The sequence below is a fragment of the Nomascus leucogenys genome, chromosome 2 (genome assembly GCF_006542625.1).
Source record: "Nomascus leucogenys isolate Asia chromosome 2, Asia_NLE_v1, whole genome shotgun sequence".
NCBI classification, from domain to species: Eukaryota; Metazoa; Chordata; class Mammalia; order Primates; family Hylobatidae; genus Nomascus; species Nomascus leucogenys.
In genome coordinates this window covers 121,010,583-121,029,564 of record NC_044382.1, presented here as the reverse complement: position 1 = coordinate 121,029,564, position 18,982 = coordinate 121,010,583, and the positions used below count along the sequence as shown (strand labels likewise).

The window sequence follows — 18,982 nt, the reverse complement described above, 5'->3', positions numbered from 1 at the left end:
TTCTCCTGGGCTGACAGTGGGGCCAGATGGAGCTGAGGCTGCATCAGCGATGAAAGGGGCCGGCGTTTCTGCAGCTGCCTCTCTGATGCCTGTTATCAAGGCACATGCTGCTGCCACATGGCCTTCACTTCATCTCGTTTCATTGGCTGAGCTTCTCCAAGTTTATCTCTTTGAGTAGTAGTTGTTTTTTTGTTTGTGTTTGTTTGTTTGTTTTGAGATGAAGTTTTGCTCTTGTTGCCCGGGCTGAAGTGCCATGGTGCAGTCTTGGCTCACTGCAACCTCCACCTCCTGGGTTCAAGCATCCTCCTGCCTCAGCCTCCCGAGTAGCTGGGATTACAGGCACATGCCACCATGCCTGGCTAATTTTGTATTCTTAGTAGACACAGTTTCACCATGTTGGTCAGCCTGGTCTCAAACTCCTGACCTCAGGTGATCCACCTGCCTCAACCTCCCAAAGTGTTGGGATTACAGGCATGAGCCACTGCGCCCGGCTTTTGAGTAGTTTTGAAACATGGGTTTCCCCTGCCAGGTCTCCAGGTGTCTTGCGAATAAAGGAGTAGTTTCACCCCCTGCTCATGTCAGCATCACAGAATGCTCACCCACCTCACTTTCCTGTGCCTGTCCTTCCCCCAGCCCGGGAATCCTGTGCCCTGTTGGCCTGACCTGTACCTTGAGATCTGCACTGCCTACTCACTTCTGTCCCTCAATTTTGAGTAAGGTGGAAGGAGTATCTAACTGGAACAGACACAAGCATGTCATTCTAGGAAGCGGCAGCATTTGCTAAACGTGGCCAATGATTGTGGCTCTGAGCCTGCAGTGATGTGAGGAGGACTGCAGTAGAAACAGTGGTAAGAGAAAAGAGAGACCCAAGGAGAAAGGTGGCCGTCTCTCCATGCAGAACTAAGCCCCGGACACCCCGTTAGCCTTCGGAGAGGCAATAGCAAGTAAACAGAAAGCCAAGGTTACCAGGTCACTCCAGAGCCAAAGATGGGTGGTGTGGGCAGGTCAGGCATTCCCATGTGTGGTGGCCAGGCCTCCGTCATGGACTGGCTTTCTGCTGTGAGCTTCCATTAGGATTTGTCCATCCAGGACACACCCTTCAAAGAAAGTCACCATCCAGGCACCTGCTGAATGCACCCTCCTGTCCTTCTTCCCCGCTCCTCCCCCCTTGTCTGGGGGCTCACTTTTGCACTGAACACTCACATGTGTTTCCTCCTTCAGTTTCGACTTGCACAGGAATCTGAAGCAAAACTGAAGGAAGGAAAGTATCCTGGGTATTAATTTCCTGCTTCATATCCAAGTGATCCAACGAAAGAGCGCACCTTCATTTGTATGGAGAGCAATGCTCTGCTCCTCCCTCTGGTTTTTTTTTAATAGTATTACCAGCCCAGCCCAGAAGTAGAAACTCTGCCAGCATTTCCATTAGAAACCTCATTTTTCAGGGTCTTTTAACTGAACCGTAAAACTTTATTCCTCATATGAAACAGATCCTAAAATGATCTTGGCCTGCTGTCAGGATTTTTTAAAATTAATGTACGTATTAAGAAAAATGATAAATTAAAGGAAAAAGTCAATCGTATTTCCAGTTGGTATCAGAGGAGTGTCTTAACCTGTTCAGGCCTCACAAGGTACCTTTCATTAGGCGTGTACCTACTCAGTGCAGTTATTTGGTGTAGGAGCTGAAAGAGCTTAAATAAATCTGCCTTTTAAATATTCAAAATCAATAATGAATTGCTTTGTATTTACCTAATACTGGGAAGCTCATGTATACATTTATAATATGAGCCAGTCAGTAATGTCATGCCTAATTCCACATAGCAGTCAGTGGTGAGATGTATGTAAAATGTCTTATTTGTGGAGAGAAGAGCGGCATGAAAGTTGTCAGAGAAATGACAGGAGGGAGTTCCAGGGATTTTTGGCCTGCAGAATGGGTCCACTCCATTTCCTGCCCACTCTCCATAGTGCTGAGAGCAGGCTTGATTTTTAGCAGCTCCCCATTAAGCCTCGCCCTTGCATTCCGCTGAGAGCAGTGGCTGGCCCGTCATACTATCCCATCATGCCATAGAGCTGTTGCACAGCAAAGCAGGAACTCGTTTGTGACATGCACCCACAGTATCTATGATTGTGGGTCTTTTCTTTGTTTCTTGTTGATGTCACAGGCATTCATTCTGTTCATTCTTTCATTCACAGATGCTTTAGGCCAGTGGTTTTCAAACTGTGCTCTGGGAAGCTGGAGGAGTTTCTCTGGGCCTCAGCAGTGAGGTTGGAGGGTGGGACTCTGAGTGTGTCTCCCACTTCTGCCCACTTCATCCAATTCCGCATTTACGTTTTTTGTATTTTAAGATAGCATTTTGTATGCTTTGGCGTAAGATTTCATTTAAAAATATTTGGAAAAACATGGATCTATGCTGTACAGGTAGCAAACCGGTGATTTGTTCAGCCAGCACAGTTTCTGTTTTGTTTTGTTTTATTTTTTAAGACTTTGTTTTTTTAGAGCAGTTGTAGGTTCACAGCAAAACTGAGAAGAAGGTACAGAGATTTCCCATATGCCTCCAACCCTCAACATGCACGGCCTTCCCCCATTTTCAGCGTCCCCCACCAGGGTAGTGTATTAGTTACAATGATGAACCTACAGTGACACATCATCACCCAGAGCCCATAGTTTACATAAGAGTTCACTCTTGGTGCTGTACATTCTGTGGGTTTGGGCCAGTGTGTAACAACTTGAGTCCACCGTTACAGTATCATATAGAGTAGTTTCACTGCCCCAAAAGTTCTCTGGCTCCAGCTATTCATTCCTCTCCCAACCTGATCCCCTGGCAACCATTGTTGTTGCTGTTGTTCTTGTTGTTGTTTTGGAGACAGGGTCTTGCTCTGTTACCCAGGCTGTATTTGAACTCCCAGGTTCAAGCAGTCCTCCCACCTCAGCTCAGCCACCCATGATCTTTTCAATATCTCTATAGTTCTGTCTTTTCCAGCACAGTTTTAAAACACAATAGGAATGTGAACATTTGGGGCAGAGACTTCACTGCCTGGTCTGTGCGAGTGCCCACCGCACCCTGATGTTCTGCACTAGCCCAATTACCTGGCTCCTGGAGGCATTTGAGTTCACACCGATTACCAAGCCAAGAGAAGGGTCAGGGGTGGCATCGGTACATATAATACAGAGCCGATCTAAAGCTCTCATCTGAACCATTAGTTTTGTCTCTCTTGCCCCCACACAGGGCTCTAACCAAAGCTGTAGACATGTGGAAAGATGGCACAGTTTTGCCCCAGTTTCTCCCTCCCTCATTCACAGGGAAGTGCCAATGCATAGAGGAATGGCCAAATGGTAGACTTGTGGCTGAATGGGAGGAGAAGCCAGGAGCCTAGATCATTAGAAAAGTCAGAGCATGTTAGAGCTAGAAACAGAAATGTGGTGATCCCGTTGGCTGACTCCTACCGTTGTCCCTGAGGCTATTGGAGCCCAGAGAAAGAGCAGAGAAATACCTTCCCACATGCAGCTTCTAAGTGACAGTGCCAGGCCCAGAACACAGATCTTTTCTTCAGCTAGGCACTGCTAATTCCCTTCCACAGCGCCACCTCTGCCCTAGGTAACTGAGAGTTAATTATGCACAGTCACTCCCAGGCGTGCCTTGTCCAGGCCTATGTTGATTAATCTGTTGGCTTCTCTGCCACATAGGAGACCAGTCGGGGGATGAAAACATCACTCAGATGCTCAAGCGAGCTCATGACTGCCGGAAGACAGCTGAGAACGCTGCAAAGGCCCTGCTCATGAAGCTGGATGGCAGCTGTGGGGGCGCCTTTGCCGTGGCTGGCTGCAGCGTGCAGCCCTGGGAGAGCCTTTCCTCCAACAGCCACACCAGGTAATGCTCAGCCTTCTGCTCCGGGGTGGGCATGTGTCCACGTGGCATCTGTTCACTGGACTTGGTGTGCAGTGACCCAGCTCTTGGGGACTATGTGGATTGGGAAAAGGCAGAAATGGCTTCTGGCATGCAGCCTGCTCTATCCAAAAAGGAGTCAGAAGATCAAAACAGAAGAGCTAGAAAGTGGCCCTCTCGCTTTGCCAATGTGGAAACTGCAGTCGAGAGAGGAGAGATTCGCTGTGGGAAGTGGTAGAGATGGAATGCAAACCTACCTTTCTGTCAGATCCGTTTTCTCTGCGTTGTTGCGTTCTCCATTTCTTTATAAGTCTTTGTTTCCAGGAAGCACTTAGGGTAGCCAAGACCCATTTGCTACAAATGGTCCCTCTGGTCCCAAGGCCCAGCCCAGCCCATCCAAGTTCCAGACATCACTCTCCCATCCTCTTGTGCCTCCGTCCTCTAGAAGCTCTTCCCAGGCAAGAGCCTCTCCTCTCATCTCTTTTGCCACATGGAATGATGCCACATTCACAGCACGGGCTTACAGGCACTCAGTCATGAACCTGAGGTCAAGTTCGCTGTCTGTGAATCTAGGAAATTAAAGTGGGTGCTTGAAAAAGATGAGGAAGAGAGCAACGAAGACCTTGCTGAGCGTAATTTGCTGAAGTCATTTGATTCTTTTGGTTGGCAGTGGAGAGTCAGAATGAAACCCTTTCTACTTACCTTCTCATTTCTTACCACCGAAGCCCAAAAAACATGAATGCCTTCCCTTTATTTACCAGTCCTCAGTTTAGAAGACACTTTGTTAGAGATTCTTACATAATTGCCAAATCGTGAAAGACTTGGTAACTTACTCCATTTTCACAGGTGAGGAAACCTTGGCTCAGAGATAATGTCAGTAACCTGCCTGGTGATAAGAGGGAAACCTGGATGGGAACCCGGGATTTTAGCACCGAGCATATTGTTCTTCCCACATTGGATCTCATGACATAACAAAACAGTGTCTACTTGCAGACTAAGTGACCAGAACTGCATAAAGATAGATTGACTATTGAGAGCCAGAGGAGAAATACTGATGCTTTCTTGGTGCTGGAAAGCAACTTAATGTTCCCCTCTGTCTTTTCCACCCAGTGGGACCCACCGTCTACCTTAGTGCCTCCATTTACCTGTACTGGCCCAGGTGTCCCAGGAGAGGGGACATGCCCAGTAATGCATCAGCCAGGTGCCCACAAACAAAAGGGACTTGATTCTTCTTTACTTTAGCAACAATTTTCTCATTCAGTGAAGCACAGATTATAATTTTTTTCATAAAACCAGATTCTACTGTGTAAACACAGAAAGCAGATGCTCTGAATGACTCTTCCAGATGTGTATAATCTATAATTTGTGTGTTTATTTAGTGTAGAAATGTAGTTCTCGTGTTGTCAGTGATGCTGTGTTGTTTTATTAGTGAACATAAGAGTTTGCTTGACGGGAAATGTGTGCTGTTTCAGTAGCTTATGAGGTTTGTGCTACAGATCATTTGCTCAAACCTCCCTACCCCCAAAAAGAATTCTGTGGTTTTATTCTTAGTCAGAGACAAATTTAGAACCAGTCAGGAGTGAGAACAATTTTATCACCATCTATTTAGCTTTTGAATATTTGTTAGAAGTACTTGAACTTACAGGTTAGCCTTGATTTTGAGACTGTTTTCTTAGAGAAATTTAATTTGGAATCCTGTGTTTCTGCAGATTGAGATAAATTCAAAACACAGAGTCATTGTTTCCAAGGATAACCTCACCAAAAAATGGTTCTTAAATTAATTTCAGTCTCAAATGGGTCTTCCCATCAAAGTACAGAGGCCTTTAGCTCCAATTTCACCCAATTCTCCTTAAAAAAATCACTTTTACCCTCCCGCCCAAATCAGAGCAGCTCCGAGTACAGAAGAACCACACACAGGGCATTCATTTGTCACTCCACATTCTTAGAACCTGATGCAATTAGACTGCTTTATGTTAAACGTGGGTTTAGAATAAAGTCCCAAACCACCAGACCCCTTTCATAATTATGATAATTATAGTAATTTTGTTTGTAAATCTTGCCATTCTGGCTCAGACATTCCCCCATGCCATGTCAAGTTTATGAAAATAAAGAAAAGGATCTTTCTGAGTTGGAGCTTTATGTGGCCCAGCAAATCCCCTTTTCCCCCACTGTAACCACCCAGCTTAAAGGAGTCTAATCAGAGTGTCCAGCAGCTGCCCCTCAAGGGTTCAGGATAGAAACGCTGAGTATTGTGCCTCCAGTGGCATTTCTGGCAGCCCATAGGCAGCTCCTAACGACAGGAGGGTCAATGGTTTTAGAGAGGAGCAGCAGAGGGGTAGTTAACCAACAAAGAGAATAAAAGTGATAGCCAAGCCTCAGTTGACTGTTGGCAGGTGCCCAGGGTCGGTGCTACTTCATTTTTGAAAAATATAGCCCTGGTCTCATCAGAAAGTATAATAGTCTTATGGACAGAGTGACTGGGTTGATTGCCTGGATGGCTTTATCAACATACCACGACAAAGAGGCACAAGGACTAAAATGTTGGGAACTGGAAATAGGAATCCTTGGTCAAGCCCACCCTCTGCAGACCTCACAGTTCAGCTCCTTCTGTGCAGTGTAGTCATCGATCTCAATCCACAAAGGAACTGTGGCCAAGACTGGATCAGTCACAGCAAGTCTGCACTCTCAGAGACTGAAACTGAGTTCCTTGTCTCAGCACCAGATGGGGACCGGGGAGAGCTGTGAGAATGGTGGTTGCAGCCTTGCTGTGAGCCTCTGGGTACCTCCAGGCAGCCAGGGTGCTGCCTATGTGGCCACTCACTCTGGGGTGTAATCCCCAGATTGGACTGGACGGCACCAGAGCTCAAGAGATGCCCAGCTCTCACTCTTTGAACTAGTCTGGATTAAGATAAAGTTTCACTGGGGCAGAAAAAATGGTTGAGGAGAGTGAAATCATGTCCATTGAAAGGGTGAATGTTTTGAAACAGCCACCTAGTTAGAACAAGCATCAGTAAACTTCAGGGAATGAGAGTCAGACTAGATCTGGCTGAAACAGTCATCTTTACTTGAGGAGAGGTGCTTTTCCATCTGTGTGTCAGGAGAGTCTATCCAAAGTCTTTGGGACAAATGCTTACTGCTGTTAGTGAGCTCTAGAGACCAGCCTCAACACATGCTTGACATGACAGCATTATGATCAGTCCTCCTGCTCATATGTCCTCATCACTTACCTTTTAGGTTCTATGAGAACAAGATATAGACATGAAATGCTTTTTATGGTTTTTTTCTAGTGAGATCTAACTTCTTGATTTCAAAAGAACTGTGCGTTTCTTGTAAAACTAAGCAATTAAAATGCCAGCATTGCAAAATGTGTAGGACAGTAAAGTTCTCCATTCTAGGACTCTCACTGGAAAGGACATTGGGAACCATCTGGGGTATATTCCCACAGATTTAACTGCATTTTTTATTAGGATGCGTGGTTGCAAAGAACAGAAACATGCTCAAATAGCTTAAATGGAAAGGGGTCTTATTGGAAGGTTATCAGATCTCGCACCCACGAGCTGCATACCCGAGCAGAGGGCTGCCTAAGACAAAGCAGCAGCAGAACCAGGCTCCAGGTCTGGCCTGTGTGGCCCTTGCATGCAGCCTTTGTTCTTTCTCCTGTTCTCGGGGGCAGTCTTCCCCAGGTGATAGACAACCAGCTCACCACCTGCATTTGTACACAAAGCTGGCTGGTTTCCCTGGTGTCAAGTAAGAAAATCCTGGGGAAAGGGACATCTTGCCCAGGTGGGCTCTGATAGCTATCCTGATCCTCTGTGGCCATGGAAGCGCGAGGCCAAGGCAGTTTTTGCAGGAGCTTGGGGATGGAGAAGAAAAGAGATAAGTCTCAGCAGAAGAGCTTGGAAGGCAGGTACTTGGTGCACCAAAAGAAGACATCTTTAAAAACATGACTACATCTCTTTTTTTTCTCTTTTTTTTTTGAGATGGAGTCTCACTCTGTTGCCCAGGCTGGAGTACAATGGTGTGATCCCAGCTCACTGCAGCCTTCATCTCCCAGGTTCAAGCAATTCTCCTGCCTCAGTCTCCCAAGTAGTTTGGACTACAGGCGCCCGGCACCACAGCCGGCTAATTTTCGTATTTTTTGTAGAGACAGGATTTTACCATTTTGGCCAGTATGGTCTCAATCTCCTGACCTTGTGATCAGCCCTCCCAAAGTGCTGGGATTCCAGCTGTGAGCCACCACACCTGGCCGACTGCATCTCATTTTTAACCTGATGAGGATCCTGTGGTGTGGACTCTTGAAACATCCATTTTCCCCTTAGTGTTATGCTCTTACACATCTTTCTGTATGTGTCATTCTTTTCAGGAGTTGGATAGTTTTCCATTTGATGACAATAGTGTTGCGTATTTGAACACTTTTCTCTGGGACATTTGTATCCAGTTTTCCACTATTATAACATTGCTGCAGCCACTGTCCTTGTCCTTAATGGCTATTCCTCTTGTGCAGTTTCTATGAGACCAGCCCTCCACACATAATCCAGTTATTCTCCTACAGCCATGGATGCTCCAGTCAGGCTGTTCCTCCAAATCCTTGGTAATACTGGGTAGTTCATCTATTTTCAATTTGGCCAATCTGTACGTAAGCCAAAAAAAAAAAAAAAAGTTTCAACTTGTACCTCTCTATTTTTAGTGACATTTAAAGTCATTCGTAATGCTTAATTTTTCTAACACCTGGGAAATTGTTACCAGCAATATAGTCGTTAGGCCTGGATAGTATCTATCTTGGTGTGTTATGAGTAACCACATCAGGAGTGGATTTATCTTTGTTTTAGAGATGCAACACCATTATGATAGCACCTTTAAAAATTGCTGCATATATAGAGTTTCTCTTCTAAATATTTCTGTTTCTTATTTTGACTTCCACTATCAGCTAAATTTTTAGGAGCTTTCTGGACTCAAGCAGTTTTTGAGGACTTTAGTTATCTGACAGCAGATTTTCCCATGCCCATATTTTGCTAGACAGTCATAGGACTATTTGTTATGTAATCTACCCTCATTTAATATCAGTTTCTCCTCCTAGGGAATTCTGACAACCATTCAAGAGTGTATAAACCTTAGAGGTTTAGAGTTTGTTTAGTGTTTGTAGTCCTTTGCTACAAACCCAAAAAAGAAGGGATGGGGGTATACCCACAGCACAACAGTAAAAGATACAGGCAAGCTGCCAAGGCTCAAGCTTCTGCTTAAAGAAATGGGGCCACTTAGGAATGACTTAAATGACAAATGTCACCTGGACTGACTCCACTCGTTCAGATAAATTTCAAATGCTCAGCAAAACAGATGCCCACCCCCAGGGCACTTTCCTTCTAAAAATGAGCTGCTGTGCCAGGCGCAGTGATTCACACCCGTAATCCCAGCACTTTGGGAGGCTGACGCGGGCAGGTCATGAGGTCAGGAGTTTGAGACCACCCTGGACAACATAGTGAAACCCTGTCTCTATTAAAAATACAAAAATTAGCCAAGCATGGTGGTACGTGCCTGTAGTCCCAGCTACTCGGGAGGCTGAGGCAGGAGAATTGCTTGAACCCAGGAGGCGGAGGCTGTGGTGAGCCAAATCACGCCATTGCACTCCAGCGTGGGCAACAGAGCAAGACTCCGTCTCAAAAAAAAAAAAAAAAAAAAAGCAAACAAACAAAACAAATGAGCTGCTCATTGATAGAAATCAGATCCTAGCTGGGGCCAGGTAAGATGTTGATGAAAACTTAAGGAAAATGCCATCACGCATTTTCAAGGCAAAAGAAATGTCCTTCTAGCCTTCTGCCAAGGCAAGCTGAGGAGGCTATGAAAAATGAATTTTTCTTCTAATGAGCAGACTGGGGAGCTGTCTTGAGGACAGAGGTGGGGCATAGTGGAGAGGGATAGAAAAGAGGATATTTGACGTCGATAGCTGGTTTGAATAGCTTCTCCTATAGTGGACAGGGTAGGTGGAGAGTGGGTCAGCCTGAACTGTCCCGAACCAGCCAGCCCCGCATTCCCACTAGGCTACAGGCCTGCTCCGTATGCTGTGTGCTGGAAGAGCTGCTGGCAATGAACAGATGCAGAGGAAAGCCAGCGTGACGGGAGCTCCAGCAGAGCATCGTGGAAAGGAGAAACCCACACATCCTAGACTAGCTCCTCAAGAAGCCAGAGCAAGACACACATGTGTGGCGAGGGTTTTTGTCATTAGCCTTCCCCCATAGTCGCACTCAGAGAACACAGACAGGCTCCCATTCTGGAGAGGAGGAATAATGTAGCCACAGAAAGTGATTGACTCCCCCTTGACAACTGAGATCATCCAGCATTCCAAGCCGGGAGAGTTAATGGATGACTTAACCCTTGCCCAGCAGCCAGCAGCAGGCCCTCGGGAGACCGCCAGCGCCTTTGTCTGTGAGGCCAGAGAAAAGGCCAGTGGCTTCCCCTCCCCTACCATTGTCATAATCATATTCCGCAGTGAAACGTTAAGAGCTCAAAGCAGAATTGTAATTAACCTCGCCTGATCTGTTCCCCACTGCTGTCCTGGAAGCGGGAGAAGGGAAGCCGGAGGGGCTGTGAGGTTTATCTTGAAATTAAACTTTCTCCACTAAAAGCATTTTAAAGCTCTGTGCTTCCAACAGGGTAAGATCTGTGGACTGAGATCTTTTTTTTTTTTTTTTCTTATTTCCTTCCTCTTTGAAAACTATACTCACAGCAAAGAGGGTGAAACAAAAGCCTTCCCTGCCTGACATGGACGAGGCTCCGGGCCCTAAGGGTGGCAGCGCCTGGCAGTCTCTGCCTGCCTGTGTTCGTGTTCCCCCAGACAGGGCTAGGTGATTTCTCAAGTCCATTCAACCACTGGTGGCTTTTGTTCTCCCTGGGATGGAGGGATTCTGGCTGACCTGCAGGTGGCCAACAGCTCAGGGGATCTCTGAGTCTGGTGTTAGGTGTTGTGGGGCTGTTGGCAACGCCATCAGGAAAGTGGCCACCTGTCCCTCCTCCTCCCACAGGACAGGTGCTGTGTGGCAGCACCAGTTGCCTGCTTCAGGGCCTGCCGTATCCTTTCCACAACTTAGGCAGGAACCCTTAGTATTCCTATTTCCTGCAGCCCAGAAACATTGCGTAATTCACTCTGGGCCATTAAGCAAGGAAATGGCAGAGGAGGAACATTTATCCAGGTTTGACTGACATGAGAGACCTGCTCGTAGACCCTGACACCCACCAGGGCAGCCAGGAGCATTGTGGCCTCTACCTAGAAAACCTGGGAGCATCCAGTCACCTCACAGGCTACTGAGCAAATGCCCACTTAGCCTGAGGGGGAGACCAGTGCTTCTCAACCTAAGCGTGCATCCCAGTCACCTAGAGGATATATTAAAACACAGATTGCTGGGCTCCACCTCCAGAGTTCGTGACTCTGGAGGTCTTGACAGCAGGCCCCGGAATGTGCATTTCTAACAAGTCCCCAGGTGCTGCTGATGGGGCCAGCCCGCATCAGTTCTTGGAGAACTGCTGGGGTAGACCAGTCCTGCTAAATGAAAAATCTGCCAAAATAGTATCACTTCAGTTCCTGCAGGGTAATTAGAGAATGCTAGCTTTTACCACTCTTTAAATTTTGTGATTTTTATTTTAAATGAAAGTCAACAAAGTGTTTCACGTATAAATTTATATTTCCCAAAATGTAGTCTGGAGAAAATATACCTCAGTGTCCTGTGGATGGTAGATGCACAGGTGTTGGTTACTCTGTGTTTTTCTATAGGTTTGAAAGTTTTCAAAATAATTTTTAGTGAAAGGAAAGACTAGAGGTGTAAGTAAACCCTACGCCTTGTGTCCCAGCTTTACAAGGAAGGATTTCATTCCTGAAACCTCCCAAGTAACTGGAAGAGAAGTGCTGCTGTCTGCCAGCGCCACGCTGTCTAAACATGCCGAGGCTGTGAGCACATCTCCACCCTGAGCCCTGTCTGTAGAATGCTTTGCACACAGTGCCAGTACTTGAGTTTGCTCTAATTTTGTTGCTCATTCTCCTGTGGAACGTTAGATGTCTGTCCCTCCACATCAGCGTTTACGATCTGTGAAGGTGAGCTCCCGAGCTCTACACGGGGGTTTTGTACGAGGCATGCCTGCCGCTGAGTAGGTTGCAGGCAGCCAGGCATTCGCTGAGATGCTGAGGGTCCTTTGGATGTGTCCTCTGATGCACAGCCCGGCTCCTCAGTGCCCTCTGCTGTGGGCACGGTTTGCCGTCTTTGCACTTCCCTTGAGCTGCCTCATTTCACTGTGGAATAGCCCGTGAAGTGTTGCAGCTGCAGGATGGTGCTGCTTCTCGAACCCTCTCATCCTTTTTAAAATACAGCTTGAGAAAACATAATGTTGATGATCAGTAGTCATTTTTATCCTTCTCCCTGCCTTCCCTGCTCCCACCTTGCTCCAAGCTGCTACCATCTCTCCCTGGAATTGTTGCTGTAGCTCCTGAGGTGCACCCCTGCCTCTGCCCTGGCCTCCCTGCATCTCTCCTCATCCTAGAGGCCAGATGGATCCTGTTATAACAATAAAGCAGACCAAGTCCCTCCCTGTTAAAACCCCCAATGGCCTCCATCCTAATCCTAGAGAAAAAGACACAGCCCTTATAAAATGCTGCATGACCTGGCACCCGGCCCCTCCCACACACTCCCTCTCTGACCACTTCTCCTTGTTTGTCTCCCCTGCCTGACTGCTTCAGCCACCATCTCGTTCTGCTGGCCACACTCCCTGCCTAGATTGCATTTACTGTGTCCTGCAAACATCCACGTAGCTCCCTCTCTTGCCTCCCTTAGGTCCACCCTAATGTCACTGGATCACGCAGGCCTTCCCTGCAGCTCAATCACAAATAATAACCTCATGCCCACTCTGCACTCCCCATGCCTCTTCCCTGCTTCATTTTTCACCATCTCATGGACTGTGTATTTCACTTCCTGGCCTCCTCTATTAGAATATGAGTTCCCTGAGGGCAGGGATTTTTCCAGGACCCCATAGTAAGCACTCCAATCTTTCTTGAATAAATGAATGATAACTTCTGCATTTACTGAGTGCTTCTAAACGGTTCTAATTTTTTTTTTACTTTTAAGTTCAGGGGTACATGTGCAGGGTTGTTACGTAGGTAAACTCATGTCATGGAGATTTGTTGTACAGATTATTTTATCACCCAGGTATTAAGCCTAGTATGCATTAGTCATTTTTTCCAATCCTCTCCCTTCTCCTATTCTGTACCCTCAAGTAGGCCCATTGTTTGTTGTTCCCCTCTTTGTGTTCATGTGTTCTCATCATTTAGCTCCCACTTACAAGTAAGAACGTGGTATTTCGTCTTCTGTTCCCACATTAGTTTGCTAAGGATAATGGCCTCCAGCTTCATCTATGTTTCTGCAAATGACATGACCTCATTCTTTTTTTATGGCTACATAGTATTCGTGGTATATATGTGCCACATTTTCTTTATCTAGTCTACCACTGATGGGCATTTAGGTTGATTCTATGTCTTTGCTATTACAAACACTTCTAATTTTACCTCATTTATTCCTTACCCTGACTTTATGAAGCATGTACTATAATTACCTTCATTTTAGAGGTGAGAAGACAGGGAATATTCAAAGTATGTAAGATGCTTGGGTCACACGTAAAGGTAGCACTTTGCTGTTAGGGCAGTGCAGAGAATCAGAACCAATAGGAGATGGGTCTATATGGTGGAGAGATCTATATCTAGATATAAAGAGAGAGATCAAGATCGATCTCTTGATATAGATATCTAGTAAATCACAAACTGATTTATTTTAAGGAATTGGCCTATTTGATAATGGAGCTGGCAAATCTGAAGTCTTCAGCTCAGGCTACAGACCCAGGGAAGAGTTGATGTTGCAATCCTGAGTCTGAAAGCTGTCTGGAGGAAGAATTTTTTCCCTCTTGGGGGATCTGTCTTTTCCCTTAAGGCCTCTCTGATTAGATGAGGTTCACTCACTGTATGGAAACAGTCACCCTGTAGTCTCTTGATTTTAATGGTCATCACATGTAACAAACACCTTCATAGCAATGCCTAATCTGGTGGTTGACCAAGCGACTGCACATATAGCCCAGCCCAGCTGACATGGGAACTTACCCGGCACAGCCTCTGAAGAGGTGGTGTTTAATGGGCAGGCTGATCTTGCTCGCCTTATCTCCAAGGGACTTCCCACCCATCCTGATGGGACAGAGGGAGTGAGACGCAGCCCCAGAGGGTTTCTGGTGCTCAGGAGTTTCCCATTCTAGAAGGGGTTCTCTGACTTGAAGACCACCCCAAGCCCTAGGGTAGCCTCTTCCTCCTGTGAACAGCAAAGCTCCAGCCACCATCTCTCTTCAGCTTTTCTCTCCCTGGAAGCCTTGTCTTCGTAGCAATGTGTCATGTACAAGAGTGGGCCTGCCCTCACTCACATCTAGGCTGTGGGGACTACAGCTACTGAGTTGGGGTCCTGGCTTTTACCCTTTTGCAGTGTGAGACGAGGAGGGCAAGCCTGGGTTTGTGGCATCTGGCGGCCTGTGGAGATCACTCCTGGCCCCTGGCATAGCTTCTAGCTATAGGATTCTGGGGACAAGGACAGGGCTGTGGGACGAGGCTGCGGCCCAAGTCTAGTTGCACCTCTTTCCAGCCGCATGACTCGGCTGACCACTTAATGTCTCTGAGCTTCACTTTCCAAATCTATAGCAACAGACATGACAACACAGCCTGGCGTGTTTTGATACAAGGTCAGTAGGCCTCTGCTTGTTCCTCTGCCATCTTCAGACCAGTTCCATGAGGGGCGAGTCACCCCTAGGGAGGCCCAGTGCAAGTGCAGAGAAACTGCTGTCGGTGCACACTGGCCTCACAGTCCTCGACCGAGTGGAGTGGGCCTTATTTGGAGGCACAGGGAACAGCCTGCCCACTGCTGGAAAAGGCCAGAGCCCACTTGAAAGCCGTGGCCTCCGTTTTCTGGTGGTGCTCCCCCTTTCATGGTGGTTTAGTCCCCTGGAAACCTTCCCAGGCTGCCACAGGCCTGGGGTTCAGCTGGGGGCCCCCTGTCCGGTCATCATTCACCTTGGGCTGCCAAGGGCCCTTGGGCCCGCCCGAGTCCCTATAGTGGACACTATACTCCGACTATGCTGTGAAGGCCTGGGGGTACCCCACTCCCAAAGTGGTTATTGCTGTGTTATGCACCCCTATGTTTTTCATGGTATGTGTTGCAAACAACAGAAGTAATCACAGCAAAAGAGCCCCCCTCAGTGTTGCTCCCCAGGGACGGCTGCCACAGCCTGGGACACCTGCACGCACGTGTGAGGGTGTGACACGCATCTGTGGATCACGCCATAGGAGTTTTGTGCTTCAGCTTTTGTTGCCTTAAATATACCTTTTTTAAGTTCTGACCACATGAGTGTCTTTTTTATTACATATATAATATCTTTTAACCTATTTCCTCAAAATATCACCACCATTGTCAATATCAGTATAATTTCACATATTATAATTATCGCTGTAATGTCCACATGATTTCCCTCCTTTTGATGGGTGTGATAAATCACTAAACTGTATTTTAGATTATGTTCCTTTGTATGTGTATCTTTTTGTTTCTGTGGAATTATTTCCTTAGAAATTCATTTCTAGAGTCCACAGTGTTGCATCAGGGAGTGTAAGCATTTGTTATTCTTCACACTTCATTCTTTCCTAAAAGGTGGTATCATTTTCCTATGCTGTGAAGAAAACTTATTTTTGGATTACCATCTAAATCACACTGGGGAGAGGGAATGTGGAGAAGAGTGAGGAGAAAAGATCTATTCGCCATGACTTGGAATAACACAGGGTGGTGGGTCTTTTTTTTTCTTTCTTTTCTCAGCACAACCAGCTCCACAGCCAGTAGCTGCGACACCGAGTTCACTAAAGAAGACGAGCAGAGGCTGAAGGATTATATCCAGCAGCTCAAGAATGACAGGGCTGCGGTCAAGCTGACCATGCTGGAGCTGGAAAGCATCCACATCGATCCTCTCAGCTATGACGTCAAGCCCCGGGGAGACAGCCAGAGGCTGGACCTGGAAAACGCAGTGCTGATGCAGGAGCTCATGGCCATGAAGGTATGTGGTGGGTGGGTCCCGTGCGCTAGGCTGCCACCAGGAGGAAATCTAAACAACCTCTGAAAGCAGGTGCAGCAGAGAAGGAGGAATCAACCCCTCCTGCTCAGAGAAGAGCCAGACCCTTGTTTGTAGACAGAGCTGGTTTCACTGTGTCTGGGGGTCGCTTGGGCTGGGTGTTTCTGGACAGGGGAGTTGAATTCTCAGGGATTTCTCAGGGTGTCCCAGCCCAACTTTGGAGCCCTTCATCCTCTAAGAGAAGCCAGGTCAGACCTCTGCAGGGTGGAGCCTCTGTCCATCTAAACTGACCCCTAATCTCAAGAATGCTTGGAAATATGTCTTGGGTTGCTGATGCTGATGTTAACTCCCAGCAGGGGGAGAACAGGGTGAGGCCAGTTGTAGAGTTTGGCCAAGAGCCCTAGTTTCCTGACACCCTGTACATTTGGTGCATTGTCGAGCCTGCTCAGACCATAGTGCCCTCCAGTGAAGGTGTACAGTGCTGTTGACGTCAGTGTTTCAGTGGATCTGAAACACTGGGCCCTTCAGCTGCTAGTGGAGATATCTACCTGCTGGCATTTCTACAGAAGGGCGCTTTCTTGGAAAGCTGGTGTCCCCTACTGGGAAGAAGTTAAACTGTCATCCCTACAGCAAGACACCACTTTGCCTGTTGCTGGTGTGGAGTGCCAGGCGCCAGCCCTTTACCTGGTACCTGCTCTCAGAAGGCAGCTGTGGTATAAGTAAGACCATATCTGATATTTGTCCTTGGTTTTGGGACAGAGTTTGAGAAACCCTTGGAGTTTGTTGCTGAGCTGGGGGTGTCTTTGTGATGCTGATGAGGTGACTTATGGTGGGCCCTAGACAGCTTCAGAATGTGGGCTGGTCACCAGAAGGACCAGATGTGTGATGGAGGATTGGGACTTTCAGCCACCTGACCTCTGGGGAGGGGAAGAGAGCCAGAGATTGAGTTCAGGACCGGTCAGGAACTGGAGTCTAGCAAGCCAGAGTGGGTCGTGGCAGTGCAGAGTTAATGGCTCCTATTGGGATCAGTACTGTCCGCAGCAGGGAGAAAAACAACCCCCTGGTCGCACCATCTCTGGAGAGTGGAGGGGAGCTGGCAGCAGCAGCCATCCTGACACCCTCGGGGGTGACTCACTCAGCACAGCCCTGTCCTTGGGAGCTTCTTGAGCTAGAATCTGGGTGAAGTTTGGGAAGACACTAGGCGGTGGTAACAGATGCTGGAATCTCACCTCCCACCCCCACCCCCATGATTTCCAAACTGGCTCATCTTCATCCAGCCATGCAGCTCCCATCCCAGCCTCTCTCTGGAGAATCCTCAGGCTGCTTTGGCTGATTCCACCTCTTGTTGCTTATGAGCTAGCCTTGGGTCCATCATCGTAGTGACTTTTCCCCCAACCGGGAGCCCTCTTTGCAGACTCTTGCAGCCTGTGGCACGAGCCCTGAGGCCACCCTTCCATCATTTATTCCAAACATTGTGTTTCTTTTGGCCAAAGACTAAGGATTTCCTTTTTAAAATTGGCCAACATGTGGGATGATAAATTTACTGGTATTCTAGCCAAGAAAGACATTTTTGTTGGAATAAAAGTTCTAATACTCCTTTTGCCACTTGGAAATAAAATGTGTACTGATCTTAGAAATTTTCTAAAAAAGTAGAAAAGCTGGGAGGAGAACAATCCATAATATGATGATCCAGGGCAGCCATTGCTAGCATTCTGGCTTGGTTCCCTATGACTTTCTTGAAGGCTAAACATCAGAGTCATCTCCTTTTCCTCTGAGTCCCTCCCAGTCTGCTTGGGGATGTGTGCTCACCCATACCAAATCCATTATCCAGCAGGTTATGTTGGATTTTCACCAGTTTCTGGGATCCAACTGCTGAGAAATTCAGGTTTCTGTTTTTTGTAATACCTTTTCATTTCTAGATGATCTGCTTGGTTCCTTTTCAGATCCATTCTTCTTTTTGTTGTTGTTTGTTTGTTTGTTGTTTTGAAACAGGGTCTCACTGTGTTGCCCAGGCTGGAGTGCAGTGACACAGTCATGGCTCACTATAGCCTCGCCCTTGGGCTAGAAGTGATCCTCCTGCCTCAGCCTCCTGAGTAGCTGGGACTACAGGAATGCACTGCCCTACCCAGCTGACTTTTTAAGTTTATTTTTTTGTAGAAACAGGGTCTCACTCTGTTGCCCAGGCCAGTCTCAAACTCCTGGGCTCAAGTCATCCACCCACATCAGCCTCCCAAAGTGCTGGGATTACAGATGTGAGGCACCAGGCCTGGCCTTCTCTTCCTTTTTGAACGTCTTATCCCTTCATTATGACTCCTATATCTCTTTGTTTTAAATCTTTCTTTTCTAGTTTTCCACATTGTTATTTCTGCTTCTTGTAAATGCTGACTCTTACTTTTTGCATCCGCTCATTCTCAATCTACGTCAGTGCTGATTCATTCTCATTTCCTCGGTGGTGGGGGTAGGGGGAGAGAATGCAAGCACGAGCTCATCCTCCGTGGAAACTGTCTTCCGTGGGGCCCTGTGGATCCTGGGTTGCAGATGTCCCTACACAGTGGTTCTATGTTTACATCTGTTGGGACTCATCAGTTTCTGAGGTTTAGGACTAGTTCTTATTAAGTTCTTGGCTCAGGATTCCTGTACCACACCTACACAAGACACAGGCTTGAGGTTTAATTCCTCAAGAGATTTTTCTTTCTTTTCCCACCCAGAGCCTGAGAGATGAGAAGTTTACTTGCCACGTCTCCAGAAAGGAAGTTTTCTAGTGTCTTATGGGCAGCCTGATGAGAATCCTGCTCCCGTAGGAGTCTGAGCTGTGGCTCTCTGCCTCAGAGGCCATGGCCCTGGCCTTGGGTAATGTTAAGCTCCCGGATGGAGGGCCTGAGGACAGTCTGATGCCTTGCTGGCCATCACCCGCCCTCCTTGCCGTTCTCTCTGGCAGAGTTCCCTCTTCATTTCTGGCACCCATAGGTTTCTCTTTCCTT

General features: G+C 47.2%; 1 protein-coding gene across 1 annotated transcript in view; it reads left to right on the top strand.

Annotated features, from left to right (window-relative positions):
- Positions 1–18,982, top strand: part of MCC (MCC regulator of WNT signaling pathway) — a 275,349-nt gene that overhangs the window by 231,770 nt on the left and 24,597 nt on the right. The window contains exons 12-13 of the mRNA XM_030817748.1: positions 3,683–3,866; positions 15,752–15,986. Coding sequence (XP_030673608.1) covers positions 3,683–3,866; positions 15,752–15,986 — 419 coding nt within the window. The remainder of the gene's footprint in view (positions 1–3,682; positions 3,867–15,751; positions 15,987–18,982) is intronic.